This window comes from Varroa destructor, unplaced genomic scaffold (assembly GCF_002443255.2).
Source record: "Varroa destructor unplaced genomic scaffold, Vdes_3.0 BEIS01000005.1, whole genome shotgun sequence".
In the NCBI taxonomy this organism is placed as follows: Eukaryota; Metazoa; Arthropoda; class Arachnida; order Mesostigmata; family Varroidae; genus Varroa; species Varroa destructor.
This window is the reverse complement of record NW_019211458.1, coordinates 41,029,779-41,056,557: the sequence shown is the minus strand read 5'-3', so window position 1 is coordinate 41,056,557 and position 26,779 is coordinate 41,029,779. Positions and strand designations below refer to the sequence as shown.

Sequence of the window (26,779 nt, the reverse complement as noted above, 5' to 3'; positions counted from 1 at the left end):
TATACCTGGGTTTCACTATAGCGTACTCGCACTTTAAGTACGACTTAAATGATCTTCTTAATAATGCAAAAAGTTCTAGTGAGGTGGACTCTTAGATGTTGTTATATCAAATTTAGCAAACTTTTACCTGTGTCAATAGCGACTACTTAGATGAACATTTAACGCAGTTATATAATTTAACCTATTCCGTGCAGGCTTTGCAACCGAAGACAGCCTAGGTAGTAAGTTTACGCTGAAATATTTATCTGGTATACCTTGGTATGATGCAGACAATAATAAAACAATGTGAAACTGAGTAGCAACAGGTATAATTGCTCCCAGAACCTTATTTATTTTAATAGTACAAAGGAAATGAATTGACATATTGGTAGAAACGAAGATTATCTGAACCATCCAATGCTCTCGCTTCGCAAACCATAAAAAGTACGTTAATATTTGTCTGTACGTAATGTTTTTCTTAATAATTAATCTCTCTAGGTGTTTGAAAATCGTATTATGAACAGGGGCAATTATGTTCGCGAATAACAAGGTTAACCCGGGACGAAACCCAACCTCTACATAACTGAATTATATGATATCGCTGCCTTTTCGAAATTCAGTCGCAATGAGACAAGCATGCGTTTCTGCGTTTTCTCACATCTCGTGGCTGAGCTTCGAGATAATTTTCTGTACTACTCAAAATGGATAATCTATAACAACTTGAGATAAATGTTAAAAAAGAAAAAGAAATCGGTAACTTTTTTTTATGGAAGAAATTATTAGGACCCGCTCTACCTTTCCACTCGTTTAGATCGTTCGATACGCACGCGTACAAATCAATCAATAATCCACAGATCCATATAATGACCCCTTTTCCTATGCGACTAGGGTTCGATTTTTCAGCGCTGCCTGAAATGAAGTTAAACGAACTATTCGTAGCAAATAGTTTCTTTGAGAATGTATTTGTATAGTAAGAACATCACGAATCAACCGGATGCGCCTACAGGAATACATACACATGTAACGGAAAACGGTTCGGAAGTGACCTCTCTATGGTACGAAAAACATCTTGAAAAGCTGTATGTAAAGATAATTCTAGCTTTTACCGATGACCCGTCCATTTTGACTTCTTATTTTCCATTGACGATCTTCACAGTGAGAGCCAGTTCGTGCAACATGGGATAAATGTTTTTGAGGAGTTTCAAAAGCACACATACACATAGTTCGTAGTTTAATACGGGAAAACACAAGGGCACATGTAACAATTGACTCTAGAGCGGGTGCAACAGGATGGAGTGTAGGACGTGATAGCTTAATAGGCAACGTATTTCTTCGCTAATCTTACGGGTATATAGACTACACTACATTCAGACCTCTTCATTGTTATCGATGATATGGGTGCAGCTTTTCTACAGCTTCAATTGTTTATGTTGAAAATATACTAGAACGTGTGTCTATTCTATAATACTTCAGCGCTATTGTCAGTGGCTGAGCTGATTGATCAGTACGTTTTTTAAGCTTATAATTATCTAAATTTGACTAATCGTATATACTATTGGTTAATAGTGGTACGGTAGAGTATTCAGACTTAAGCATGTTTATAACCATAATTTGAAAAAAAAAACGTTGTCTGTGATGCTACTGCACACATTCAAAGCGCTACAATTCATTTTCGCTCGCTCATACCAGCTCATAATTGCTAGAAACATACAGAAAATAATTTTTATTAAATATTTGTACATATATGTCAAAAAATTCGTAAACTGCTGTATACTAGAGTCAAATGCCGCCACTAGAGTCTCATAAAAGAAAATCAATGGAGATACAATACAAGATTACAGAGAAGAGTATTCGATGTGGTTTGTATTAATGTACAATGCATTGGTCGCTATTGAGATCGTTTTGAGTAAAAGATTATACACAAAAAATTCAGCCAATATACATGTATCAATGTTCATTTATCCATCTCAAACGTCCGTAGCACACGCTCTAAATCACATTTTTTCTAAATATTTGTTTTATAGTGACGTTTGTAGCAAGTAAATTATATACTTGATTCATATAAGCGTATAATTAAAAAAAATATATATATAATTAATTAAAAGCTATATGTACCGGGATGGTATGGTGCTTATATCAGCACTTCGTCACGGTTGTTAAATTCCTATGGGTTTTTTCCCTGTCATAGTGCGTAATGAAATATCAATCGAAAACAAAACTGATTTTTGCACAACGAAAAGTAACGCACCAAGGTTTGCTGTCGTCCATTGACGTCTAGCGAAACATGGATGCGGACATCATAGCGGCGTCACGTGTGAAAGCCATATCCGCACAACAGTGCACGCGCTGCCACCAGTTGTTACCCTCAGGTTAACCTCTATAGAAAGCTGTGTATCAACGCACTTTTCGAGCTGCACGGGCGTGTTCCGGAGGAAGAGTACCGCAATCGATTTCTGTTTTGGGCAAAAATGAAGGACTTTGTGACCGAATGCTGTATTCATTTTGTTTACGTGGATAAACGCTATATGGTCAAGTGTTTGTTATATACTTACTAATTTAGCCAGACGATCGTAAAGGTGTCCCGCCATAGCCGAAATGTTCAGGATTTTGTGAAACTGTAAACTGTAACTACGATTAAATTCAACGACAGAGCGCTATGGAAAAGTCGCCTAAAAAACTGCGACTTATTAGTTTGTCCATTGAGCATTTTCGATCGTTCGAGTACGCGTACGTAGTTAGGTTCAGTCCGAAAGTAACGGCCATAGTGGGGCCGAACTGGGCTGGGAAATCCAATATTCTTAAAGCACTTGTGTTCGGCTTGGGTCAAAGCGGAGAAGAGATGTTTGTTGATGACATCAGGTCTCTTATAAACGACAACTACCTAAAACGATGCCAAAATATTGGTGGTGAGTAAACGCTACTTTATCTGTCTGTGCCCTCCTTCTAGAGATAGGAATTTTGAAAATTTGAGGATTCTAAAGTTGATACAAAGTATTAATATCGTGTTCCTCTTTTTAAGGAAGTTGCTACGTTATTCTTCAGGGTTCACTGTTTGTTACTAAAATGTGCTTTTCCCTTGGCCTGCCGTTAATAATGAACAATGTCAGCCTACGATGCCACCAACGAACCGTTGCAAGCTACTATGCCACATATGTAGTTACTTCAATTTGGCAACAGTAAAACCTATAATAGTCAGGAGAAAAATGATGAGTATTTTGGCAATGCCCTGAATCACAACATAATACTAGAATTTATAAAATTTAGTAGCTTCTGCCTAAGGTGCCTAAGTTGATAAAATATTTTACAGGGAAACTGCTGTAAACAGAGGCATATTTGTCCAAATTTTTTCCCTGGCTTTTGTGTTTTGCGAGACTTACATAAAGAATTAGAGCGTAAGGTCAATCTTTCAAGTCACACTGATGAAGCTATTTCTCAGATCTGTCGATTGAATATATCCAACTCTGCGCAAAGAAAATGGTCGATTTACGTAATCAGCTGAGTTTTTCCCGATCGGCAATGGTAATCTTTATTACGACAGTTCGTCTGTCTTTACACCGCCACGATACTTAGCTAAAGCAAACACATAGGACAATGCGATTGAAGAAAATGTTGTTTGTGATTGCAGACGATGGCTTCTGTTCGGTTGCAATCTTAGCTAATGTGGACGGAGAGGAGATCAATTTTAAAAGACGATTGTATCAGGATCTCAGAGAGAGTTTCCAGGTGCGTTATAAACGAAAGTGTATTTTTATAATATTTGGAATTTTTTTTAATTATAATATTTATTTTATTATAATATTTAGTATATTATTTATAATATACTTATAATAATGTTCATGCTTAATCCTTCTCTAGGATGGCTGATGGAAAATTATATTTTCAAATGCTTTACCTTTTGCACTACAACACTTACGATGCGCCAAAGCCTTATGAGCATTGTTGATTATTATGCTGTATCGCATTATCGTAGAAAGTTTTATTCCTTGCAGATCAATGACGAGCCATACGATGCGGCCAAATACCGCGATAAGCTGTTTGAATATGGTATTCGAGTGGATTCGTGGGGACTTGTTCTCCGGCAAGGATCCATTCAGAATATAGGAGGTAAAACTCCTAAGGAAATGTCCGCTTTTTTAGAGAAGATGTCTGGATCACATTTGCTTGCTGCAGATGTCAAAGAAGCAGATAAAAAGCTGCGAAAAACGCTCGGAGCCTTAGTTAATGCAAAATCGGAATTAGGAAGACTGCGCCTTACGAGACAAAGATATAAAAATTTTGCTAATGCAGAACAGCTTTGGGTTCGTATATATGAACACCGTGTTGATACATGAAAAATGGCTGAGTTTACTAAAAGCGATATTTATCTACAGGGGGTGACTGTTTATATTCTATTATGAATATTAAAAAAATAAACTTATTATAACAATAATTTTTTATTAATTGTTTCATCTTTTACTGACTTTTAAAAATAATGGTTAAAAAAGTGTTACGATAGTCTCTTTGTAAGCCTTTACAAAGGGGACCTATGGCTATTCGTCATCATATTATCGACAAATAAATATATTTCACTGTTAAAGGTATTTCTACGTAACCTTTTACCTAAAAATCAGGATATCCTTTACACTAGCACGATGACACTAAGAAAAGAGATAGGTTTGGCATGAAACACTCACCAATTCTCTATGTCTTTTCTAAACGAACTTACCTTGTTTAGGTGTGTGTCATGATATATTTTGCCACTCTGGCATCCACCTATCTCTTATAGGTATATATAGACAGCGACACTTGTTTGAAGCTCTTAACCCTCTTGCAGCACGAAGTTAATAACAAAGAACAACTCCTGGACCTGGCGAGACTTCGGGGGACGGATGAGAAGATTCGAATTTGCCAAAACGAGATCTTCAATTTTCCCGAAAGCGAGGAAGAACAAGAGAGGCAAAGGCTGCAAGAGCTTAAACTCGAACGTCTTGTCATCCAAAAGCAGGTAACTAGTGAAATGATGACTCATACGTCAATCCAGTTTATCATAATGCTATTCGACGTGAAATCCATGTTTCACTCACGCATTGCCCATTACAAACAGTAAATGTCCGTTTATACGTCGATGCCAGAGGCACATTGGAGTGTCCCATTGAACGGGACAGTCTAGGTAGCATTGATGAAAGCTTACCATTAGGTATCAATCTCCGTACGAATACACTAGTACGGCATAGACAATTGACATGTCGATTTCGTTGGGTTACATAGTTGAAAAAGAACATCGAGACAATCACAAATGAAGAACGATTATTGGCAACGGCACAGGATACGCTGCAAAAAATTAGTACGATAAAACAGCGCTTTGCTTCGCTACACTCCGAAGCTAAACAACAACTGGGAGATCTTAACGCCCGCAGGGCTAAGATCGAGGTCGCCATCAGGTAAGATGTCATTTCGATGCATACGAATTTATTTATTAAACGTGTTCTAGGCTGACAGGATCTGGTGCGATACGCCACAATTCCAATCATTCGCAAACGGATCCCATTCCACGGGTTTAGTTTTTTTCTGCCTACTACTACTACTATCTTCTATTAAATATTGGTTTTATCTATTAAGGACATTTGTTTGGCAAAGATATCTCTGCACTATAAGTACATGTTGCCAGTTATGTATGAGTAGTCCATACACTGTCCTGGTTGCACTTGTCCTGCTTGGATGTTTATATATTGATGTCAGCGAGGCGAAGGCGGATCAGCAGCAGGCACAGATAAAACTACCTGGCGTAAAAAAGAAGGTTGAATCTGCTCGAAACGCTTTGGAACCTATTCAGGTGGATACTGACATCTTTGTAGAGCTGCGAAATTTGGAAGGCGCTTTTTACCAGGAGCATCGAGAAAACTTGCAGGTAAATTGATTCTTTCCTTTCCCAGTATAAGCAGTGAATCTCGTGAATGATTGTAGCAGATACGCAGAGGAGGACTGAAATATAGCTACTGCGCAGTCTCTATTTAACCATATGAAATGAAGCCAAAATGCTTGTCGGGTAATAAGGTAGTATTTCTTGATCTTCATCAATACTGATGGACGCACTAAGAGCACATAGTCTGCATGTATGTAGTCACAGAAACTTCTATGCCCTATCATTGATCTATTGAGCAATTCGTATATATGATCGACTTGTATAGTTGAAAATGAGCTTTTTTTTTTTTTAATTCATGATTTTCAGCAAGTTGAATCGTTGGAGGAACGTCGTCAGTCACACATGATGACTTACGACAATCTCTCCGTGGCATTAAAGAGCGAGGAGCTAAAACTGGACTCGATGAACGACGAACTACAGGAGCTTGAGTTGCGACGAACGAAATATAAATCGTCCTTCGATAGTGTGAACTTTAACCTCGAACGTGCTCGGTGCGTTTAAGACATAGGTTTCTGTTGTAAAAGCCGTCCAGCCATTGTAGAGAAATTTTGTGTGAGACAGACAATGCTTTTCCGTATCCGATAAGAACTGAATAGCTACTATTAGACTCCGAATGCTTATATTTTATGTGTAAAATTATAATTGACCGCGTTCCTAGAGGTTGGTTTCTCCTACACCTCTATTCAATGACGTCTGCTCTTATCATCAGTATCTTAATTGACTATTAAATGTCGCCCTTGCAGCATAAATTTGCATTTAACTCACCAAGCATTTCGCATTACGAGCGCATTCATAATATTGGTCGATCGTGTCATGATATGTTGAACAAACGAAGTATCTGTCTCTTTCGATCATGTATGTATATATGTGCATGGTAGGCTTCAAGTACGAACATAATTTGGTTACTATTTACCATAGCGGGTATACATTCATCCGCGGCTTATCCTCGATACCCAAAAAAAGTCACTTCTTACTAGAACAAAACAGCAAGCCTATCTTGACGGACCGAACAATGAATTATTTTTTTTTGCCGAGTTTTCATCCTAGAAAATCCGGGAAAGACTTTCATGAGGCAAGCCGGGGGGTCACCAGTAAGGGTTAGACTGAACAAGTTCGAAGATAGGTCTTCGAAATGCCATACACCTGAGTTTTCGATACAGAGATTAACGGCCGTTTTGTAAAGGAGAATATTAATTGCTAATCAGATTTTTCCAATGAGCCATCGGAGTTTTGAGACTTTTTGTACATATCAAACTATTATTTGCAGATTAACAAAGGGATATTCTGAAAATAGCCATGTAGGTCCCGAGTGGTGATTATATAGAATAAACAGGACCGCTAGGAGTGATGTGTTGTAGTATTTGTTAATGGAGAACGTTCTTTTGACGTAGTTTATTTTCCCAAATTTTCAGAAGCTTTTTTGAAAATCGTAGAGCAACATTTGACACGGCTTATAACAGTTATGCTTCACAAGTGAAGAAAACGCGTGAGCTCACTATGCAACGCGACTATATCTGTGGAAGGGCAAAACGTACAAATTCTCGTCGACACACTGAACGAATTCTTGATGGGCTGACAGCAACCTTCGGCAATCATGTTGTCGGTGTACTTGGGAATCTGATAATACCCTGTAAGCCCGAGTACATGGCCGCTGTACGCAAAGTTCTCGGTCGGTACAGGTATTCCATAGTCGTGGACTCTCGAACAGTGATGCGACAATGCCTCTCCTTCTTAAAAGAATCAAATGAGCCTGTGATGCCTGTTCTTGTACTGCCTTCCACTGCACCAAAATGGCGTCCGCTGCCCAAAAGTTTAACAGGTCGAGCATTAATGTTCGAAAGCATCTGCATGGTCACACAATCGATACCGTTGCACTTGCAAAATCGCGTGTTATACCTAATCAGAGACTTATATAGTGATGTTGTATTCTGCAACGAACCTAACACAATCAAGAAGTTAACAATGAACAAACCCCAGAAGTGCTCTGTGGTTATGAGTGATGGGAATTTTTTGTCGAGAAGCGGTGTATTTGAAAGCGCCAAGAAGGAAAAAACATCTGGAGAGCCCGGCCATGCAGCTGCCATCACGGAGGTCAATGAGAAGCTTGCTGAGGCAACGATATGTTTAAGAGAGACCGAAGCTACTTTGGAAAATTTGCAGGAGTTAGGTGATCTCGAACACGGGTATGAGTTACTGGTCGACTGCTATCAAGATGCCGAAAAACGACTGGAAATATTAAGCAAAGAAGTAAGCATCTCGTATTTTCCATATTTATTGTCGACGATTAAACGTGCAGGCAGTAGGAAACTGGTAAGGACGATAATCTCTTCGGGCCTTCTCCTATCGCTGCTCTGTATCAGGGAATGGCATACAGATCTTTTTCGTTCGCTATCGTCACACTATGTTACGATTTTTTTAAAATAGCAATACTAATTATGTACCGCAGAGACTGGCACTGGATTTTATCTACCTAACGCACTAATCGTTGCCCCGCTTAAAACCTCTTCCAACAATACATGTTACACACCCTGCGTAAATAAAGCGAACTATTCTGATATGCGACAGCGCGTTCTAACTATATATTAATTCGGGGGTATCTTTAACACAATCAGTAAATAAAGCGACCTATTCTGATATGCGACGGCGCGTTCTAACTATATATTAATTCGGGGGTATCTTTAACACAATCAGTATATAAGAGCGTGAAGTGGCGGCAGTAAGTGATACTTTAACTGACAGCAGCTGCGCCATTGTTAGAAATACAGCTTTCAATGATAATTATATGTTGCTTTAAACAGATAATTAATAAGGGCAAGATTGGAGAAACTGTGATAGTGCCACTACGCTGTGGAACTCTCAACTACTGAACTCTATAAAACCTATATTTGGTTCTAGACTGATCTTTATATTTTTCCTCTGTGAGCAAAACCGGCTAAATGGACATAAAAAAGTACCCCCCAAATCAGCACAATTCAGTAGATAACGTCTCGTATAAGTATGAAACATAAACAAAATTTCTTTCCTCTGCAAAGACCATCGTTTAAGATGTATGTCATAATGCATTGTTTACTTGGATTTGATGAATGCGGATAGTAGCCTACAAAATCGGCAAGATTAATTATGTTAATCAATGCGCTATACAAAAGCCGCTAGTACTTTTATGCATCGACTATAGTTAAATTTTCTTACGATTTGTACTTACAGATTGAAAGCAAGGAAGGAGACCTTGATGTACTCGTACGCGGGGTTGAATCAGCTCTAGCGAGCCTTCGGGTAATTATACGTAGTCTTCAGTTAACGTCCGGTAGGAACCTTTTATTGAAGTCTGTATTTACGTCGAAATTTTACGCTAATGAAAGAAGCGTTGCTAAAGAGGACGAACCATTGGTTGGGTTCTATAGTTAAATGAATGAAATAAGTTCTTTGTTCAGCAGCAGGATACATAAAACGTGAGGGCAAGAACCTCAATCGAGAATACAATTGAGTCCATATGTGGGATCAGATCGAAAGTATGCATTTCGTTTATGGTATTATTATTATCATCACTGTTATTTTTTGCGAGTTTCAAGATTTTCCCATAAGGTACTTTAATAGCGTATTCGAACCGTGCCTATAGAGGAATTAATTAACGATCAAACGCCGCCGAAGAAATCATGAACCTGACAAATTCTGGTAGCTTTTTAGCGTCTCTTTTTTCTTATTCGAAACTTGACCATTAGGTCGGTAGAAGACCGAATCTGTTTACGACCAGCCCGACAATATTGTTTTTCTCACGCATTCGGTTTATTACGCATTACACGTACTCATACTGTCATCTACTTAGTAGGAATGTACTCTTACCGGGGAAATCGAAAAGAAAAAGCTACGGCCGATAGAGACGATTGAAAAGAGAATTCGGGATCAGAGACAGCAGTTATTGAAAGTGTTTGGTGCGAAGTTCGATATACCACTATCCACTCTTCTTAAGCTCGCCAACTCCGACGCGGTTAAAGCTGAACGACATTCTCTAATAAAGGATGCAGAATCACTGAAGCGGTCAGTGTTAGCAGACTCAACCTAGTAAATATTTCAAATTTTAGAAAACCGTATTTGCTATATCAATTTCAGTAGGTCAAATAAAACAGCTTGCGTGAAGAAGAAGTCTTCAAAATAGTTGCTACTCGCACTTGAAATTATTCAGGGTTTTAATTAGTGGAATTGCTATCCGTACGTACGCTTATTACGAATGTATATGTCAAACACATATATGTTTTTCATGCAATTTCATATACTGTGAGTACATTTCAGACTTGAACTCACGCTCGACAAAGCTGAAACTGATATTTGTCGTCATGAAGACGATCTAAAGAAAATTGACCGTGAACTCGAGTCAGTGATCTCTAAAGAACAGCACGCCCGTACCGATGCAGAAGGAGCTCAGGCGGAACTTACCAAGGTGCAACAGGCAGTTGATTCCACCCTATCCACACTTGACAAACTGAAAATTCAAGATAACTTGTTCAAACAACAGCTCGTTGATGCTACCGCCGCTGTCACATCTGCAAGCCAAGACTGTGCGCGTCGTCGTAGGGTGGCAAACAAACTTCAAACCGAAATAGCAAAGTTGAGATCAGATCGGGCTTCGCTTCTCGGGCAATATGTGGAAAAGTTGCCTCGCGAAAGAAGTACGTTATGTAAACCCACATGGCTGTGCGATGTATTGAGCGCTTGCACCAGTCTCTAACCAGAAAACAACCGAGAACTATAGATCTTGGAATTTCATATAAATTCAACTGGAAAAAGAAGTGATGGGTATTATCATTGTCACAACACAAACGCGCTGTACTGTAGCACCACGGAAGAATGGACACGAAAAAATTACAGCTGTTTCAACTGCGGTCCTACCCGGTACTTTTTGATGTTATTCTCACAAGAAGATAACCTCTTCTCGTCTGATTTCTACTCTAGCTTTCTATCGATGCTAAAAGGCTTTACTGATTATTTAACTGGAGTTTCAATATACTGTTTTCGCTTCAGAGGAAGATTTCTTCGGAGCAACTTTCGACGACCTTGTTATGATGCAGGTAGACTACACAGATTTACCTGAAGATGTCTGTACTCTCAGGAAGATCGACAAGTTCTGTAATGAAACTGAATTATTAGTCTCGGAACTTCGTGTGCTGTTACTGGAGAGTCGTGTTAGCGTTCCTGATCCGTAAGCATCCAGCGATGAAATTTTTCTTTTTTATAGAACTGAATTACTTTTTTAAAAAATACCATTGCCTATAAAAGCCAAAAGTACTCCTGTTGAGGGAACAACGCACAAGTACGTCCTCTACGTACTTGTGCGTTGTCCCCTCAACATCATAAAATAACTGACGCACAATTCACCATTTTATCAAAATTCATAAAAAAGAATAACGCTACAAACCCAACAATAACGTATATAAACTCAGTAACATTTTATTGAGAAATGCATAAAGATAGGGACCATTTTAATGAATTACTTATAATCCAACATTTGTTTGACGTATGCTCATATCTTGAAACTCTTCTCTCAGTGAAATCAGTAGCCTTACAGGGTTACTTTCTCTTCGTTCACTCTGTAATTACGTGAATTCAATGTGCATTTGTTAATATTATTATCGGACCCAGGCGGCTTCCGCCACTCTATCGATGAGATTATGAGCAGTATCCTAACACATGTACACTATTCGGCTAAACGTTAGTTTCTAGACCTATTCCATTTTCGCACATGACCTGCACTACATGTACATAACAGATGCTATCTAACAGTCTTACTTAGTTACTTTGTTCAATCTAATGGAAAACGGGTTTGGATCTGCTTAATCCAAATTTTAATTTTGAACCCGAGCTCGCCACAGTTGTTCTACCAGACTTCTGCATTATGCCCCTTATCACACAACAATTACTCTTGTTGCCCCGCGCAATTTTCTCATTGCAATTGTTTCATTCCTTTATGTTATACTTTATTTACTGTGCAATGCGAGTTTAATTAACTAATTTGTTAAGGTACGCTGATTTAGATACTCGACGTTCTTCTTTTGATCATTTGTGCCTACTGCTGCCCTTTACAGTAATTCCCTATTCTGAATGAAACTGATCTTACTTCACTACATTATATGTGAGTATTGCTCTAGAAATAACTCAAACAAATTAGATGAAAACACCAATATTTGTCGGAAACTTCCGACCATTTTTCATCTCCATGGCAGAAAATAAACAAAATGTATTTTCTTTTAAATTCGGCTTTGCCATTTCAAGCATTCAATCACAATTAAAAAAAAAACAAGCGGATTTGGCGTTTTTGAATATGATATTAATTAATTCTCAACCGTTATTGAAAACACTGCCTAAAGAGATAATCTTTCTCCAACTCAAATGACAGTATTCGAATAAGTGGTGTAGAATAATTTTTATTATTGTTTCTTGTAGTGTATAAATATGTCATAAATCTGTGTCCTGGACGTGCAATTCTATTATTATCAGCCTGTCATTATTCCATTGCGCCGAATACGGACGTGGCTTTTTTTTTGCAGATTGGCAGTAGCCGCAATTGTTCCAGGTAGTCCTCTTACTACCCGTTTAAGATGTAATAGGCCCTTCATTTTGTAAATATTCACTAAGAGGCATTATTGTTTCCATTATAATATGTTTGTTACCACTATGATGAACAAATTTGCAGAACCTCCGCTACTAGACATGAAAACCGTTACAAAGGCACTGTAACAAAAGTGAAAGAACTCATGCGCAAAGCAGCAAAGGAAAAGAAGACACTAAGCAAGCTCGTCACACGGCGCGCTGAGATTTTTACGACGTTCATTGAAAAACTGCAAGAAAAGGTCTAATTTTAATATTCTACTAGTTTTTGGATTGTCGCTAAGCAAAGCGCATCAACATGCGTAGCTGGTTGGTGCTACTAGGGTACTCGCCACAGAAATTCGAATTTTCTATTAAGCGACAGGCGTGTTTAAGTAATATACCACTTTTCTAATAAAGTGGTATATTACTTAAACACTTTCTTCTAATAGAAATATTAGTTATATTTAGTTATCTAATCTGAAAACTACTGAGCCTCAATATCGATAAATGGTAACGGTCAGATCGTTCACCCTCGCAAGAAATAAGCTTAGATCTAATAGAGTCAATGGCATAACCTATGATACCTCCCACGTTTTTAATCATACCGAGAACAAAGCGAAATCCGAGGATAGATCTGGTTTAAACATAAGATGTTTCCCGTGAAAATGCATCTAGTTGTAAAGATCTATTAAACATTGCATTTATTCGCAACCTGATATCGTCCTGGATTAAGGCATTACGTTACGCCATGTCTTGCACGAATTTGCATGTTCGAACTTTAGCGTCTCAACTTAACGCCAGTAACATATTTTCTCTTGAGAGATTACGGCTTATTCTGCAATATCAACCTATGTCTAATGTGGTAACAAGTCACCACTAGCCGCGTAAACAAAAGCAGCGAAAATTAGTACTACATGTCGGTTATGGGTACAACAGCAGCGGTGAGTGGCTAATCCAGTTAGGTTAACACCGAGCATTTCTTGCTCAAACGTTGGAGTAGATAAACATATAGTAGCTCTTTTAATGCTTCTAAATAGGGCAAGGGCAGTACTAGATATACGCTAACTGCATCTGTTTTTATAGGTAGCTCAGACCTACAACGAACTAACTAACGGCGGTTGGATGACAATCATTGTCGGTGGCGGTGGCTCTGATCCTTCGCAGGCCTTTGATGCTGGGGTTCTACTCGATTGTCGACCGCACGGGGGGCAATTTACTGAATTTGCCAACCTGTCAGGCGGCCAAAAGAATCAGGCGTCGCTTGCGTTACTTTTGGCAATTCATTCGGTTCTTCAGTTGCCTTTCCTGGCGCTTGACGAGGCGGATGCCCCTCTCAGCAGCCAGCATTGCCGAATCCTTTCTCTGTAAGCTTTTTTTTTTAATGATACAAATCAATTCCATGATAATTGGCGCCGAGAAACGTTAGCCTCACTGAAACATTGCAAATAGCTGTTGTTCAAGGTAGAATATGGTGCAAGTTAATCACTTGAAAAACCCTGTTGCCCCTAGATGCAAGATTGATTTTGCTTGTACAAATCATATAATATAACGGCATAAATGATATTGTTGATTTATTTCAAATTGTACCACTCAAGGCCACTACGTACAGTTTTTTTGTGACGATGTAAGAACCAGCGCTTTCTGCATTTGTCGTTATTATTTTCAAGTTTTTACGCCATGACTTAGTGAACTTATTTTGTTCTCTCTTGAGAAAACTCATTTTATTGAGAAAAAATCATGATTAATACGTTTACTTTAAAGTGCATTATTTTTTGCATAATGCAATAAAATTAACAGCTTGTCATTATTTACTGTTATTACCGTTACCTTTTCTAATCTATAACGAGCAGATACCTCCATAATCAACAGCAGCAAGTCATTCTTGTCTCTCATCGCTCCGGAACTTTGAATAGACCTGCTTTTAGAGAGCTGACTTATTCCGTCGTTGGTGTGACTAGAGGTCCCACGACGAGCGGGAACGAAGAGGACACTCGAATTTATTATGCGTGTCTCGATCGGCTTTTCGACAAAGGCGAAGAGTTCCATCGAGCTCCATCGATCGATAGTATCTATCTTACAGATGAACAATTAGCCGAAATAGACAATGCTGCCTCCGAGCAAGAATTGCAGTCAGTTGAATCAATGGCATCCGGAACGTAGGAAGTTGGAAATGTCGAATTGATGGAAAAAAGGAAAAAATAGCGGGCGCTTAGTTCGGGTTTAAATTTAAATTAAAGGACAAGGCAGCTTATAAAAGAGAACAGTGCTGCGGGATAAACAAGATTTCTAGCTTACATAAATGCAATATAAAGTAGGTATATTATTCGGTAACAAAGAAATACATTGTTATATATTACGATACATTGTGCATTACAAATAACACGCCATTGAGGACAACACATGTGAACTAAGAAGCTTGTCGTTATCAGGAAAAGCGATTGTGTATAGTAATGGAAAACCTCAATTGTACAATGGAAAGGCGATTCTAAAGAACTTGTGTATTTTAAGGTTTGCGTGTCTTGCGCTATTGTCCATCGAACAGTTTGTAGCAGTTGTAATGTTTGTAAAAAGCCATGCGACGCATGTAGTGACCTGGTTATCCATAGTCAGTATAGCATACCTCATAGATACGCTTAGTCATTGTAATCACGTTTAGACCCGTTTTAATAAACTAAATTGTGTTTGTTTTTTTAATAATCAAGCTCCCTAACGATAAGTTAATTCAGAAAACAAATTCAACACAGGTGGCCGTATATGCATAATAATATATTAATAGTAAGCCCGTTTGTGTAACATGTATCTAATAAATGTAACAAGTGCAATATATATATATTTTTTAAGCTTTGTCCTGATTTTATCGAATATTTGAGGAAATTATGAATTTTATCAGTTGCATAGCTGACTACTTTGGCCAAAAAGGTTGCCTTTCGTGTCAACAGCAGCTTGGTGCTTCTCGATCTTGCAAGCCAAAGTTCATTAATATATTATAGAAAAGGGGTTATTTCGCTTCATTTTGATGTTTGTACATGAGTCTCTAAACACTAATCTTTCTTCCTCATGACCTTTAAATGAAGCAACCTATGACAGATATTAACTGTTAGTACCTTGATTTCAATAGTCAGGGTCCATATAAAGTTGTTGATAGATGAACGCGGCGTCGATCGTCGCGGAATCTTTACCAGCTAGTGGCTGTTTACGAATCTATGGTCTATCGCTACTGAAAGCTACTATAAAGGATTTGAGCAAGCTTTTGGAAGCAGGATAATAAAAGGAAGATGGCGCTGAGCGTCAGGACAAAATAATCCTGAACGTCAGGACAAAATAATCAAACGCTTGTTCAGAGGTTGAACGATGCCATTTGCGTCGATTGCTAGCTATTTGTCGGGCTTTTACTTTACAAGTATTTTTGATAATGCACAAATGAACAGAACAGTATTCGAGCTTGTTATAACTTTGAATCGTTCATATTTTTCGGATAAACTTATTATACACGAAATGGAGCTAGTAACTATCCATTTGCTAAGATTTCTTATAGCTTCAGTATCAAACTAGCTAACCATACATGATACCTGATAAAGATAGGGTGCTTGATAATAGTGACCTTCATAGAAAACTGAAGCAGCGTAACCTCTTATAAAATATACAGGATTTGTTATTTTATAAAATGGGAAGATCATTTCAACGATGAAAGCCTAGACTTTAGGAAATAAAAGAGTCCTATCAAAATTCAGTGATCGATTGTAACAAACTCATCAATCGTAGTTATGCATTATACTATAGTATGACCTCGATAAGCACACTTGTGTCAAATTTTGTATGTGCTACGTTTTAGGTCAAATGCTTTACCACTTAATTCACCGGCTTACCATACGAAAACATACATGCACACGTTCACAAAGAAGCGAGCCGTTTATATAAAGTTGTATAAGTTACTTTATTAATCAACAAACTTATTGTCTGCCGTCGTTGATAGCATCAAGATACATACACGCACATTGTATCTCTAAGGTTTCCTAACTCACATTCACCATTTCATCAAATGTGCCTCTATTTTTACGGAACTCGCATTTTGTCATTCGCCGTAAGTCCGTCAGCGTGTCTTCTGCTTGTTTGTCCGTACACATCGTTTCTTTTAAGCGTTTGAGCTCGCTTAAATTTCTTTGCTCTCCCAAACCTTCAAGCTTGGAATGGTTAGCCATCGTTCACAGCCTATTTGGCATCTTATCCCGGCTTGTCCTTGCACTGAGTACGACGCAGTTTTGTATTTCATCAATTAGTGCGTTTTGTTACGCGCACATCTTTTGTGTATGTGGTTTATATGTATCGATCCATATATACAATGGCCAGCCATTCTTCTATGTAAGATTACTTAGAGTTGTATTATTTATGTTTTAAATAATTATTGCCATACGAACGAATTACTGTCATCGTGATCAGTATGATGGAGGTTCCGACGGATAGTAACTGTATATGGTCTGTTCCACCACTTTCGGTTATTTATTTTTGCTTCGTACACGTCTCTTTGTCATCTATGTTCACTATGTGCTACTAACATAATCCTCTTAGCTTACTTTTCAGCAGCCCTTACCAGCCGAGCACTGGATGACTCAGAACTTACCATACGTCTAAATAATAACACTTCAAAGTATGTTTTTCTTTTTTTTTTTTCTTTATAATTAGTTTTAGACGTTTCATTGTACTATAAAAATATTCATCCAAACCTTGCTGTCTGCATGATCTCCATCCATCAATACCATTATTAGTTAGATGTGATTCCACGTGCAGCAGATGCATCTCTCATCGACACACGTGATCGCCGAGATACAAAAAATATGAATACCATGACAACATGTTCCTAATAAACTTCCTGATAGAAAGGTAAAAGCATAATAAAGGCCTTCTTTTTACTCTAATAAAAACTAGAACTCTCTTCCACTCACTTTCAGAAAGACAATTACGCTCACCACTTAAATGTAGCATTACTTAAACGAGGACATTAAGCATCGTCGAGTCGGCCTACTCATTACATTCTCCAATGAAAGAGGCTATCAACCTGGTATTCCACTGAAATTTCCTTAAGGTCCATTAATTTATTTCTCTGCGCAACGACCTCACACAATTACTGTGTAGGCAGTTTTTCTAATCGTGTCCTCTGCAGATTGCACATGCGTACGAATGGGTCGTTACGATTCTAGAGTTGCTATTAACTCCCGTAGAACCCTCTATTTTTGTAATTTTTATGCAGTCCTACATAGTTCTATTACGCGTCTTCTTTACGCATCATATAGTACATATGTCAATACATAATCTGCGTATATATGCACATTGTAAACAGCTGCGTCAGCTAATTTGTGTGATAGTTTTTGCTAAGGGCCATTTGCAATGAATGTTTATCGAATCTATAGCGTTCTATTTCTATTTATTCCACAGTTAAATGTTGATTTACAAACAGTATGTAGCAGTCTTTCTTCTGCATCCTAGGTTTCAAGGAACTGCGTGTAGAAAACTCGACTGCATTCCTGCTTCATATTTAGTGCGAACTTGTGGTACGAGCCGTCTGAGCAGATGGCGATCACTGAATTTCCATCGCCACCAAACGCGCAAATACAGTGTGAACCATCAGGAACCTGCAAATGGAAGACGACGCGTGTAAAAGGTACATGACAGAAGAAGAAAGTTAATGAAATTTTGAACTTCGCTGTCCAATTTTTAATAGATCATCGCAGATTATTAGGAATGAGATCAGTAACTTGGTGTGCAACAAATACAATCCACGTACATCCTGCAAGGAAACGTTAACTATATACCTCAACTTCTTGACCTTTTCCTTGCGAATTTCGTTATCGAAATAATCGTTCGTGTCAAAATTCGTTAAGAATATGTCGTTTCGTTTTGTTTCAGTACGAAGGCTCCCAATAGGCTCGTTTTAGTCAAATCAAATATTAGGTTACTTTTTTTTATTCTTCTTTACTTGAATGAGCACCTCTGTCCCTGTGTTCTGCAAGCGATCCTCAACTCGCATAACTTGAATCGATTGCCGTTTCACAGTTCAAGTCGTTGATCCAAGAAAACTTCTTTACATTATCCCACAAACAAAAGCGCTACTAAAACTACCGTTAGTGCAGGATACCATAATGGGGTCTCGTACACCTATGGGCGGACCGTGCAGTGTTCACACAGGCTAACGCATGCCTTCATAGCAATTTTATACTGGTGCTATATAATACTATAATTTCAAACGGCTGCATGTGCGATTTTTTCGACGAAATTAGAAGTTTACGATAATTGTACATTCGAATAGTTTTAAATTACATTAAAGCTTTAATTGTCGGCAATATAACCGTACGTTGGGTTTTGTGACTGTACGCGCGTTTTTAAGCCCACTGATTAAGATCGTAGCTAAGACTATTTAGCGTTTGAAATAGTTCGAAGTTCGCGGCTTTGTTATTTGGTTGATGTACTTCTCATAAGCCATGGCGCCTATCTCCAACTGCACAAATAAAGGTGTAATCCATTTCAACTCATTGCCAAGGAATACAGCAAGATTTACGATGCCCGTAAACGCATATGTATACCTTAAAGTCGCGTTTCTTACTTCAACGAAAAAATGTGATTTCTCAAAAAGTTCAATATATCCAAGTGAATAATTTTCATCCAAGTTTTGACGCGAAGCATAAAGAGTAACAACTCATGTTTCTAAAAGCGCTCTTTCGTTAAATATCAACTTCAATTGTGGTCTCAAACTTCAGCTATTCAACGTAAGTTGAATTCCATATGACAAACTATTTTTTGCAACTACTTTCCTATTACTGATTTGTCTGATAAGATGCATAGATCGCTACGTATAGCGACTCACAACTCAAACTCCCCCTGAATTCTATGGCGAGCTTATATCAACATAGACCATGTCTAACAGCAGATTCCCTAAACAGCCAACCACCTTTCTCTAAGTGAACACGCTTTGGCATCTTTACGATATTCGCGTGAGAACAGCTATGCTGAGTGCTAGCACGTGCCCACGTTGACCTACGATTCTATTGAAAAATTAAAATTAAATGGGATAACTAGATTTCGTATAAATCATCACTCAATAGACGCTCAAGTTAAAAAAATGAAGCTACGTTTATTATCTAATATTATGATGCTTCTCTGTATAAGGGTGCAGGAATGCGGGATAAAGTAAAACAAACTGTACTGTCATCCATGCTTTGCAATTCCTGACAAATAATGTTCCGTCCTAAATGGCCTATGAGAGGTTTCATGAAAATTAAACATACGAAAGTTATCACACAAAGGAACTTTTACTGAAATATAATAGAAATTTGTATTTTTGTTGTTAGTCTTACATCAGAACTGAATATCGAGAGGTCCTCCTGTATATCGTATTAGACGACGGTCTGAATTATACTATTATGATGCTTGAAATAATTTCTCAAGGGGTATGATCCTTAAAAACATGAGTTGTGTGAGATAATACAAGGTTATAATCCGATCTAATGAGCGAGTATGTGGTGCAAATTGTTTTGTTGAAGTGTTTTTACTATGACTTTCAACCTGAAGGCCCAGGCTATCAGCAAGGCAAATAAACCTAAAAGCAGGAGAAAGAAGTTGCTTTGTTCACAGCATTGAACGAGCTGGCCAGTATAGTGACCTCACGCAACTAAATGATTACTAGCTTCATCATGTATATTGCAGCTAAATATCCACTGCCTGATATCTGATCTATCGTTTCTAGCAATTTAATTTTCAACTTAGTACCTAACTAAAAAAGGAAGAGTCATGCTGGGTCTAGACTCGATCTGGTCAATTATCAATGCGAATACTACCGTAACGCCATCACTTCCGAGAAATTAATTTTCATCATGCAAGTGTTACCTGGAGGAAGAGCGACCGGGAGACCAACAATCTATGATGATTTTTAGCGATCGCTTCAAAAATGATAACTTAATCGAGTAAATCCTCGCGGCTAAGAGAAAATTCCAAGTGGCAACGCCATAGACAATGCTAGATCTCACATAGAATGGACGAAAGAAGTCGAGCCATCAAGAGCGGGGCAAGCGGACGCACGTTCTGTTGGCCGCCCACAATAGAATTTGGCTTGCCACAGTGATTTCGACTTACAGAACTAATAGGATCTGTGCGCTATAAGCTATTCTTATTTTATCGTACATGAAGCATGGGTCCATCGCTAATAGTGAGCAAGCATCGAAAATCAAAAGGAATTCATAGATTAATTTTTTTTTCAATTTGCAACACAACGGGTACTTTGTTGTTAAGGGTCTGTCGTTAGGACATTTTACACTATGCCATTAACAATTATTTTGTCCCACATTATGTCATTGCTTTGTACGCGGCTCTCTATTGAGACGTTCATCGTTCATTAAGCGTACACTATTGCAGATGGTACAACTCTGGAAAGAAGAACAACTAGACAATAAATAATAATACAGATACTTGTAATAGGTGGCACTAAAACCATTTATAGCAGGTTTGTATGTATGTCAGTTACTCAAAGATTTTCGAAGGGATACCAAATGTGACATTTTGTCCTTCTATACACCATAGGATGCTCTAAATTGTAGAATCTTTTAATATCAAGGCACAGCAGTATAAATAGCTGTTAACAGCCTTATCATGATTCTGATGCATTTTTTATTATAATCATTTTAACTGTATTATAATTATATTTTGTTAGGTCTAAACCTTCATTGGGAGTTCACCCAAAACAAGGGCCTACTTATTTTCATCGATTCGCATAATACTTACTAATGATAACTTCGACTACGTTTGAGATGAACTCGTTATACGAAGGATATTTCTATTAATAAATATATTTCAGAGGTGGCCATTGATATATGAATTGTTGATTTTGCATTAGTTGAATTACAGCAGACATCTGACTTACTTGGACAAGTAGTTTGTTGACTCTAGGAGGATAGGTACGATTATTTACGATACTCAATGACAAGTACGAGGTATTTTTCAACAGAAAGGGGTATTCTATACTTTTGTTTTAAATAAGTGTTCCATATTGAAAACCTATCTATGTGAAACCATTGCATAATGAGGAGTGACTCGTGATTAATTACAGAGCCAACATTACAACCCAAAGAAACTTCCTAAACAAAATGTTTTTATCCTCGATCGTACAATAGGCACACAATATATGAGTCCTTTCTGTTTTTATCCCAGAGAAGTGCCTCTGTAGAGGCGTGACACAATGCCGTGATACATAAGTATCCTACTCTGAATCTCAATGCAATACGTTTAGCTCTAAATCAGCCATAATCCATTCCATCTGCTCAGGAACACGTTGACGGCAAGTGAAGAACAGCTAGAAGTACACATGAGGTAAGTCGTAATTCAAAAAGGTAAAGTTAGAAAGACATGCTCAGACATATCAGTCACTTTTTTTTACCACAGTAATATTTCCATAGAATGGGAAGTGACTCGCGGAACATGTAAATACATGTAAAAAATCTCGAAACTAAATAGAGCTTCATGAAGATATAATAAAATTGAAGTGAATGAACGAAGCCAACCAGGCATTTGCATATGCTTTCACTTACTATTGCTATTAAATGGAAAAAAATAACAGTGTGTAGCTATAATGTCGCTGAGTAGTTAGATATATCGATACGGAATAATCATACAAACGATTCGGGGATACGGCGAAACGAAATAGCAAAAAAAAATTTAAATCGAAAAAAAGACATTGCTGATGACATCATTTAGAATTATCCGATCTTTATTTAGCCGCGGCAGGTGCATTGCTGCCTTTACACTCGATAAATTACTGTAACGTGGGTGTCGCATAAAGTGTAAATTCATAAATAGTAAGATAACCTGCATATGAAAGTCTGCCCCATGGAAACTATGTCCCACCTGAAGCACGATAATGCCTGTTCTGTTATAATGCTCCAAAGAGAAAACAGGTGGTTCCAGAAACCTATTCAGCTTTACCCAGAGAATGCTTCAGTAGACCCAAGTACTGATGAATTAAACCCTATAACGACTCCATCGGACATACGGACCCAGAGATCGAAAGTGATTACAATGATAGCCAGGAAATATAATTCCATAACGACCAGTGATCGCAACGGTGGTTTTGGTTAGCTGACATTCTATAATTTTACCAGTTTTTATTACGAAACGACGATGAAACAAGAACTGGAACCAACCAAGTAGAAGTTTTCAGTACCTTGCGTACGAAACGATAACAGCATAGCTTAAGGTTTATCTTAGAGACACAAATGTGGCATTTAAGAATAGAAATGTAGATAAAATATTTAGCATTTTCTCAGACTGTACTAGCAGTTTCGGGTGCCTCGTTAGAGGGAAAGGCCTCCAATATTTACCGATTTTAGCTGTATAGAGCACGATATTTAGGCATTCGTGCTTTCATTGTTTTATATCCGCCGCTGAAGTTGTTAAAGATTAATTTAGATAATTGGTTCCTGCCAGCAACAAACGAAGCGTATGTACCTTTCCTCCTCTCCCCCGCGAAATTCGAACTTTAATAACCACGTGTCCATAAGTTTAGCAAGCAAACACGATACCCACCGCTTTAATTACGGGGGCTTGACATGTATGTATTGCTAATATACCGGTTAGACGAGTGTCTAGTGTGCTCTAGTTATACAAATAACTGTACAGAATAACGTAGTGAAAGTACTTTATTTTAAGTCATGGTAGCCTATTTAACTTGTCCGCCACAGCGAATCGAAATCATTAACCGTATGTTTGAGCATATGTGGACTACAAATCGCTTAAGAGAATTAATGTTAGTTCTAATACGTAATTTGAAGCAGGTTTTCGATAGTTTTAGCTTCGCTTTTAAGGTAGGGTAAGTTGACGACTAAAACGGTTTATCTAAAAAGTTCCTCACCGCCATCACGTTTACGCACAGATTTTAGATGCATTATGTGCAGAACCTACGTCTTCGCGTAACAGGTCTTCGCGTATCTGTAATACGGAAGCCTTGAGGTCCACGTACAATCTTCATGCTACCCCGGATTTCTTGTTCATCTACCCGTCGGTGCATACAGCCTGCGATTTCTGGTTTTGCTCTATACATCTCATAACTGCTAGACCTAATTGATTAAATCGACCAGTCAGTGATTTTATGCTCTTCATGCACTTAAGTATAGACAACATAATGACAGAGGCGTAACTAGATTAGTTACGTTATATTATGCAAATGTGCCCCTAAAATGGTTCCAAATCATGCTGCCCACAGAATTTGTACGTGTCACTGGCGTGGCGTTCAGTTTTGCATGTCAACACGTACCTGAAATTTCGCATCACTCCATTTCGAATTGAAATACTTCGGTAAAACGGCCGAAGTTAGCGACGACTTGCTATTCTTCCGCTGTTGGTCAGGCGAGTCTAACGAAAAGATGTGCACGGTACCGTGATCACTCGATACACAAAGCATTGTCGAATTGAAATTGAAATTAATGCAGTAGATTGTAGCATGATTGGCTCCACGACGCAGCTCATGCAGTAGCTGGCTAGTTTGAGTGTCAAATACCCGAATAAGCGTGCCCTTTTCCGAGGCCGATGCAAGCAGCGTCCCTTGAGTATTAAGCGCTATACAGCTCAGTGGCGAATCATGCGCTTGCAAATCGACAGCCGACCGGTCCGTTTCAGCCAAATTGATTAACTGTAGCTGGCCTTGCTTTCGGCCGGGAAAAGCCAAAAGTGAGTTTGATGACGAAGGACAGAGCACGCATAGGCCCCGCTCGTTTGGACACGTCTCGAACACATGAATCTGCTGGGGACTTTGTGTAAATGTATAGACCTTAATCACGGTGTCAAGCACAACGACAATCCGATCTCGGCGAAGTCGTACGCTTCGCACGGTCGTCTGAAAGGCTAACTCGATGACGGGCTGTTTTCTTTCGTCATCCCATATGATGACTTTATGGGCCGGGTAACGAGGCCGCTGGCCACCGCCGACCAGTGCCAGATAGTTGCATCGGAACAGCATTTCAACGTGGCCAATACCGCCACCATCGGTATAATCCTGACTTTGTTTCTTGTCTAATGGGTCGCTGTTATACACACGAAATCCGGTTTCCGTGCCACAAGCGAAACATCCCTGATCCTGGTTAAACCCGACGTACAATAGGCCGTTCCGATTATCTGGACCCGTTGCAGGCTCTGGCGAGCCTCCCCAATTCATTTTGTCTCCTTTAATTATTTATAACTTTCAAGCTGATACTCACTTCACTTTTCCGTGAGAATGTTCGCCAGGTGCGAGACGATTAGCTCTCTCAGATGGCAATACACAGTTAATCGCACTCGAAAAACAACCGGCTGCCACACGGAAACTGTTATAAATCGTTTCGAATCATCGCTGGTTCAGCCACTAACCTTAGCAGCACTACGACGATAAACCACTGTTACTGTCGTTGTTAGAGGCGGCCAATCGGAATATACCTCATCCACACGCGATAAGACCATGAATCCCTATCATTTTCACAATGCAAAAGTATGCATAGAACAGGCGCACACACTTGCGTGCAACTGTATTGCTGTTATTGTGTCTGTTTAGTTTTATCAAGAGATTAATACCCGACCTTTAGTACCTCTATCCAGAACGTACTTCTTTCTTTTGTTACTATGTCTCTTTCTATTCGTTCTTGCAAAATAGGCGGCGCCCTCGTTGAAGGCAAACAACGGCGATGTATTGATGCGACACGATGCAATGAATAGGCGCAATAAATGATCTCGTACAGAGGCAGGCACTACGAAGCTCGCTTATGCGGGTTCTGGTGGTGCGACGAGATACTGCTGTGATGGCACAACAACGACCAATGCAGCAGTACAGAAAAACAATAAAACAACGACGGCGACGACTACAAGCAAACAGTCCTTCACCGGGACAGAAGTAGTTGTGAGAGTCTTCAGTTTCTATGATAATAATCCGTAGTTTGAGGGTCTAATAGCGAGTCGAGCCATAACAATTGCACACGCCCTTTGTTTTGACAAGCCAGGATAACAGTTTGCTTGCAAATAGCCGTGCAGGCCTGCAAGAGCACCGCAGTTTAGCTACTAGCGTTTAGCAAAAAGCGTTAGCGACGATGAACATCGGACATCGAAAAAGATCGAAGAACTTACGTACGACGACCAGAGTTCGACCTGACAGCAGCAACAACAACAATGACAACAACAACAAAGTTCTTTATTTTGTCTTACTGCTTGTACAACACACTAAATGTTACTAAAGTAACAACGGCATGAGGTGTCTGTTCGCTACCTGCCAAGCAATAAGAATAACATGGAGGAAAACAGCTTCACAGTTTGTCTTAACGAACACTTTTCAGGTGTAAAGCACGAATACAAACGCAGGGGCCAACCAGCAAATTGTCTGCTGATCGTCAGTAGAAAGCAATCGAGGTAACACGTCGTCCTCGCCGCTGCCGGTGTATCGACCACGGTAAAATCCTTACCGTATCGAACAACCCTACGGTATCGCAATGGTTCTTGATAGTTACGACGATGAAGGTGGTGGACTATCCAGTTGGAGTAGCACGGGTTAACTGAGCTCTAGGGCAACGGCAGAAGTTGCTGTAGCTTTCACGAAATGAACGTCAGTAGGATACACGCAAGCAGGAAGCACGCAGACATTAAGGGTTTCGGGTGGGTGGCCTCAATAGCGGACCCGCTCTAGACGGGGTTGCCTATTCTTCCGCACTTCTGTAGTAGACCAAAGTCGCGGCGGGCTTCTGTTCCCGATTCGAGCTTAGCCCTTAGCCTAGCTTGTTCCGTCTAAGCCTGCAGCCCGCGTACGCGAACTTTTAATGCTAAAAGGCAACAACAACTACCTACCAATAATCATTAGACGAGACATACTAATACGGTGAACACACTTTGCTATCATGGTTCACTTCGGTAACAATCGTTAGAATCGGGCAAAATCACACGGCCGCCAACAGTAAACACGTTGCAGAAAAGCACTGACGGCGCTGGCAACTGTGAACCAACCGTCCACGACGACGACAGAAACAACGTGAACCTCAGCTATTTGTACGCTTCAAGCACCAGCTGCGACAGTAGCAGCTCACAGTGAGCCGAAGGCAGAGGCTGGGAGGGCCGGGCAACGTTGACATGGCAGCGGCGATTGCCAAGCTGCGCGGGCCACTGCTACAAGCAGACGAGAAAACAATTAACACCTATATGGAGGCATGGTATGGGTCTTGAAAACTAAGCAACGATTAGATGGACCACATATAGAGATCGAGATGACATTATGAAGAACAACAGAAGCGGCCACGATACGTCAGTGAACCGACGACTAAAAGTTAAGAC

The 26,779-nt window shown here is 39.2% G+C and overlaps 2 protein-coding genes and 1 long non-coding RNA gene across 6 annotated transcripts; 1 reads left to right on the top strand and 2 right to left on the bottom strand.

Moving 5' to 3' along the window:
- Nucleotides 1–306: 306 nt before the first annotated feature.
- On the bottom strand, nt 307–2,360 carry LOC147755698 (uncharacterized). The gene is made up of 2 exons (XR_015327847.1): nt 2,228–2,360; nt 307–888 (listed from the first exon to the last, which is right to left on the bottom strand). It is a non-coding gene; the product is annotated as an uncharacterized LOC147755698 (long non-coding RNA).
- On the top strand, nt 2,359–15,303 carry LOC111251841 (structural maintenance of chromosomes protein 1A-like). Of its 4 annotated transcripts, none has more exons than XM_086989354.1 (15): nt 2,367–2,885; nt 3,605–3,702; nt 3,969–4,277; nt 4,793–4,963; nt 5,227–5,399; nt 5,578–5,866; nt 6,188–6,372; nt 7,294–8,128; nt 9,086–9,154; nt 9,708–9,916; nt 10,169–10,545; nt 10,898–11,075; nt 12,567–12,723; nt 13,628–13,827; nt 14,314–15,303. In XM_086989354.1, the coding sequence occupies exons 1-15, from the start codon at nt 2,636–2,638 to the stop codon at nt 14,621–14,623; spliced, it is 3,810 nt and encodes a 1,269-aa protein (XP_086845480.1). In that variant the 5' UTR covers nt 2,367–2,635; the 3' UTR covers nt 14,624–15,303. The 4 variants fall into 4 exon arrangements, with proteins under 4 accessions (XP_086845481.1, XP_086845480.1, XP_086845479.1 ...); XM_086989353.1 differs by having other exon boundaries at nt 2,369–2,885; nt 13,547–13,827; XM_022808882.2 differs by having other exon boundaries at nt 2,371–2,885; nt 5,698–5,866; nt 13,547–13,827.
- Nucleotides 15,304–16,372: 1,069 nt separating this feature from the next.
- Nucleotides 16,373–26,777, bottom strand: LOC111251339 (WD repeat domain phosphoinositide-interacting protein 3). Its single transcript, XM_022807826.2, has 2 exons — nt 23,754–26,777; nt 16,373–18,090 (listed from the first exon to the last, which is right to left on the bottom strand). The coding sequence occupies exons 1-2, from the start codon at nt 24,648–24,650 to the stop codon at nt 17,941–17,943; spliced, it is 1,047 nt and encodes a 348-aa protein (XP_022663561.1). The 5' UTR covers nt 24,651–26,777; the 3' UTR covers nt 16,373–17,940.
- Between the last annotated feature and the right edge of the window lie 2 nt (nt 26,778–26,779).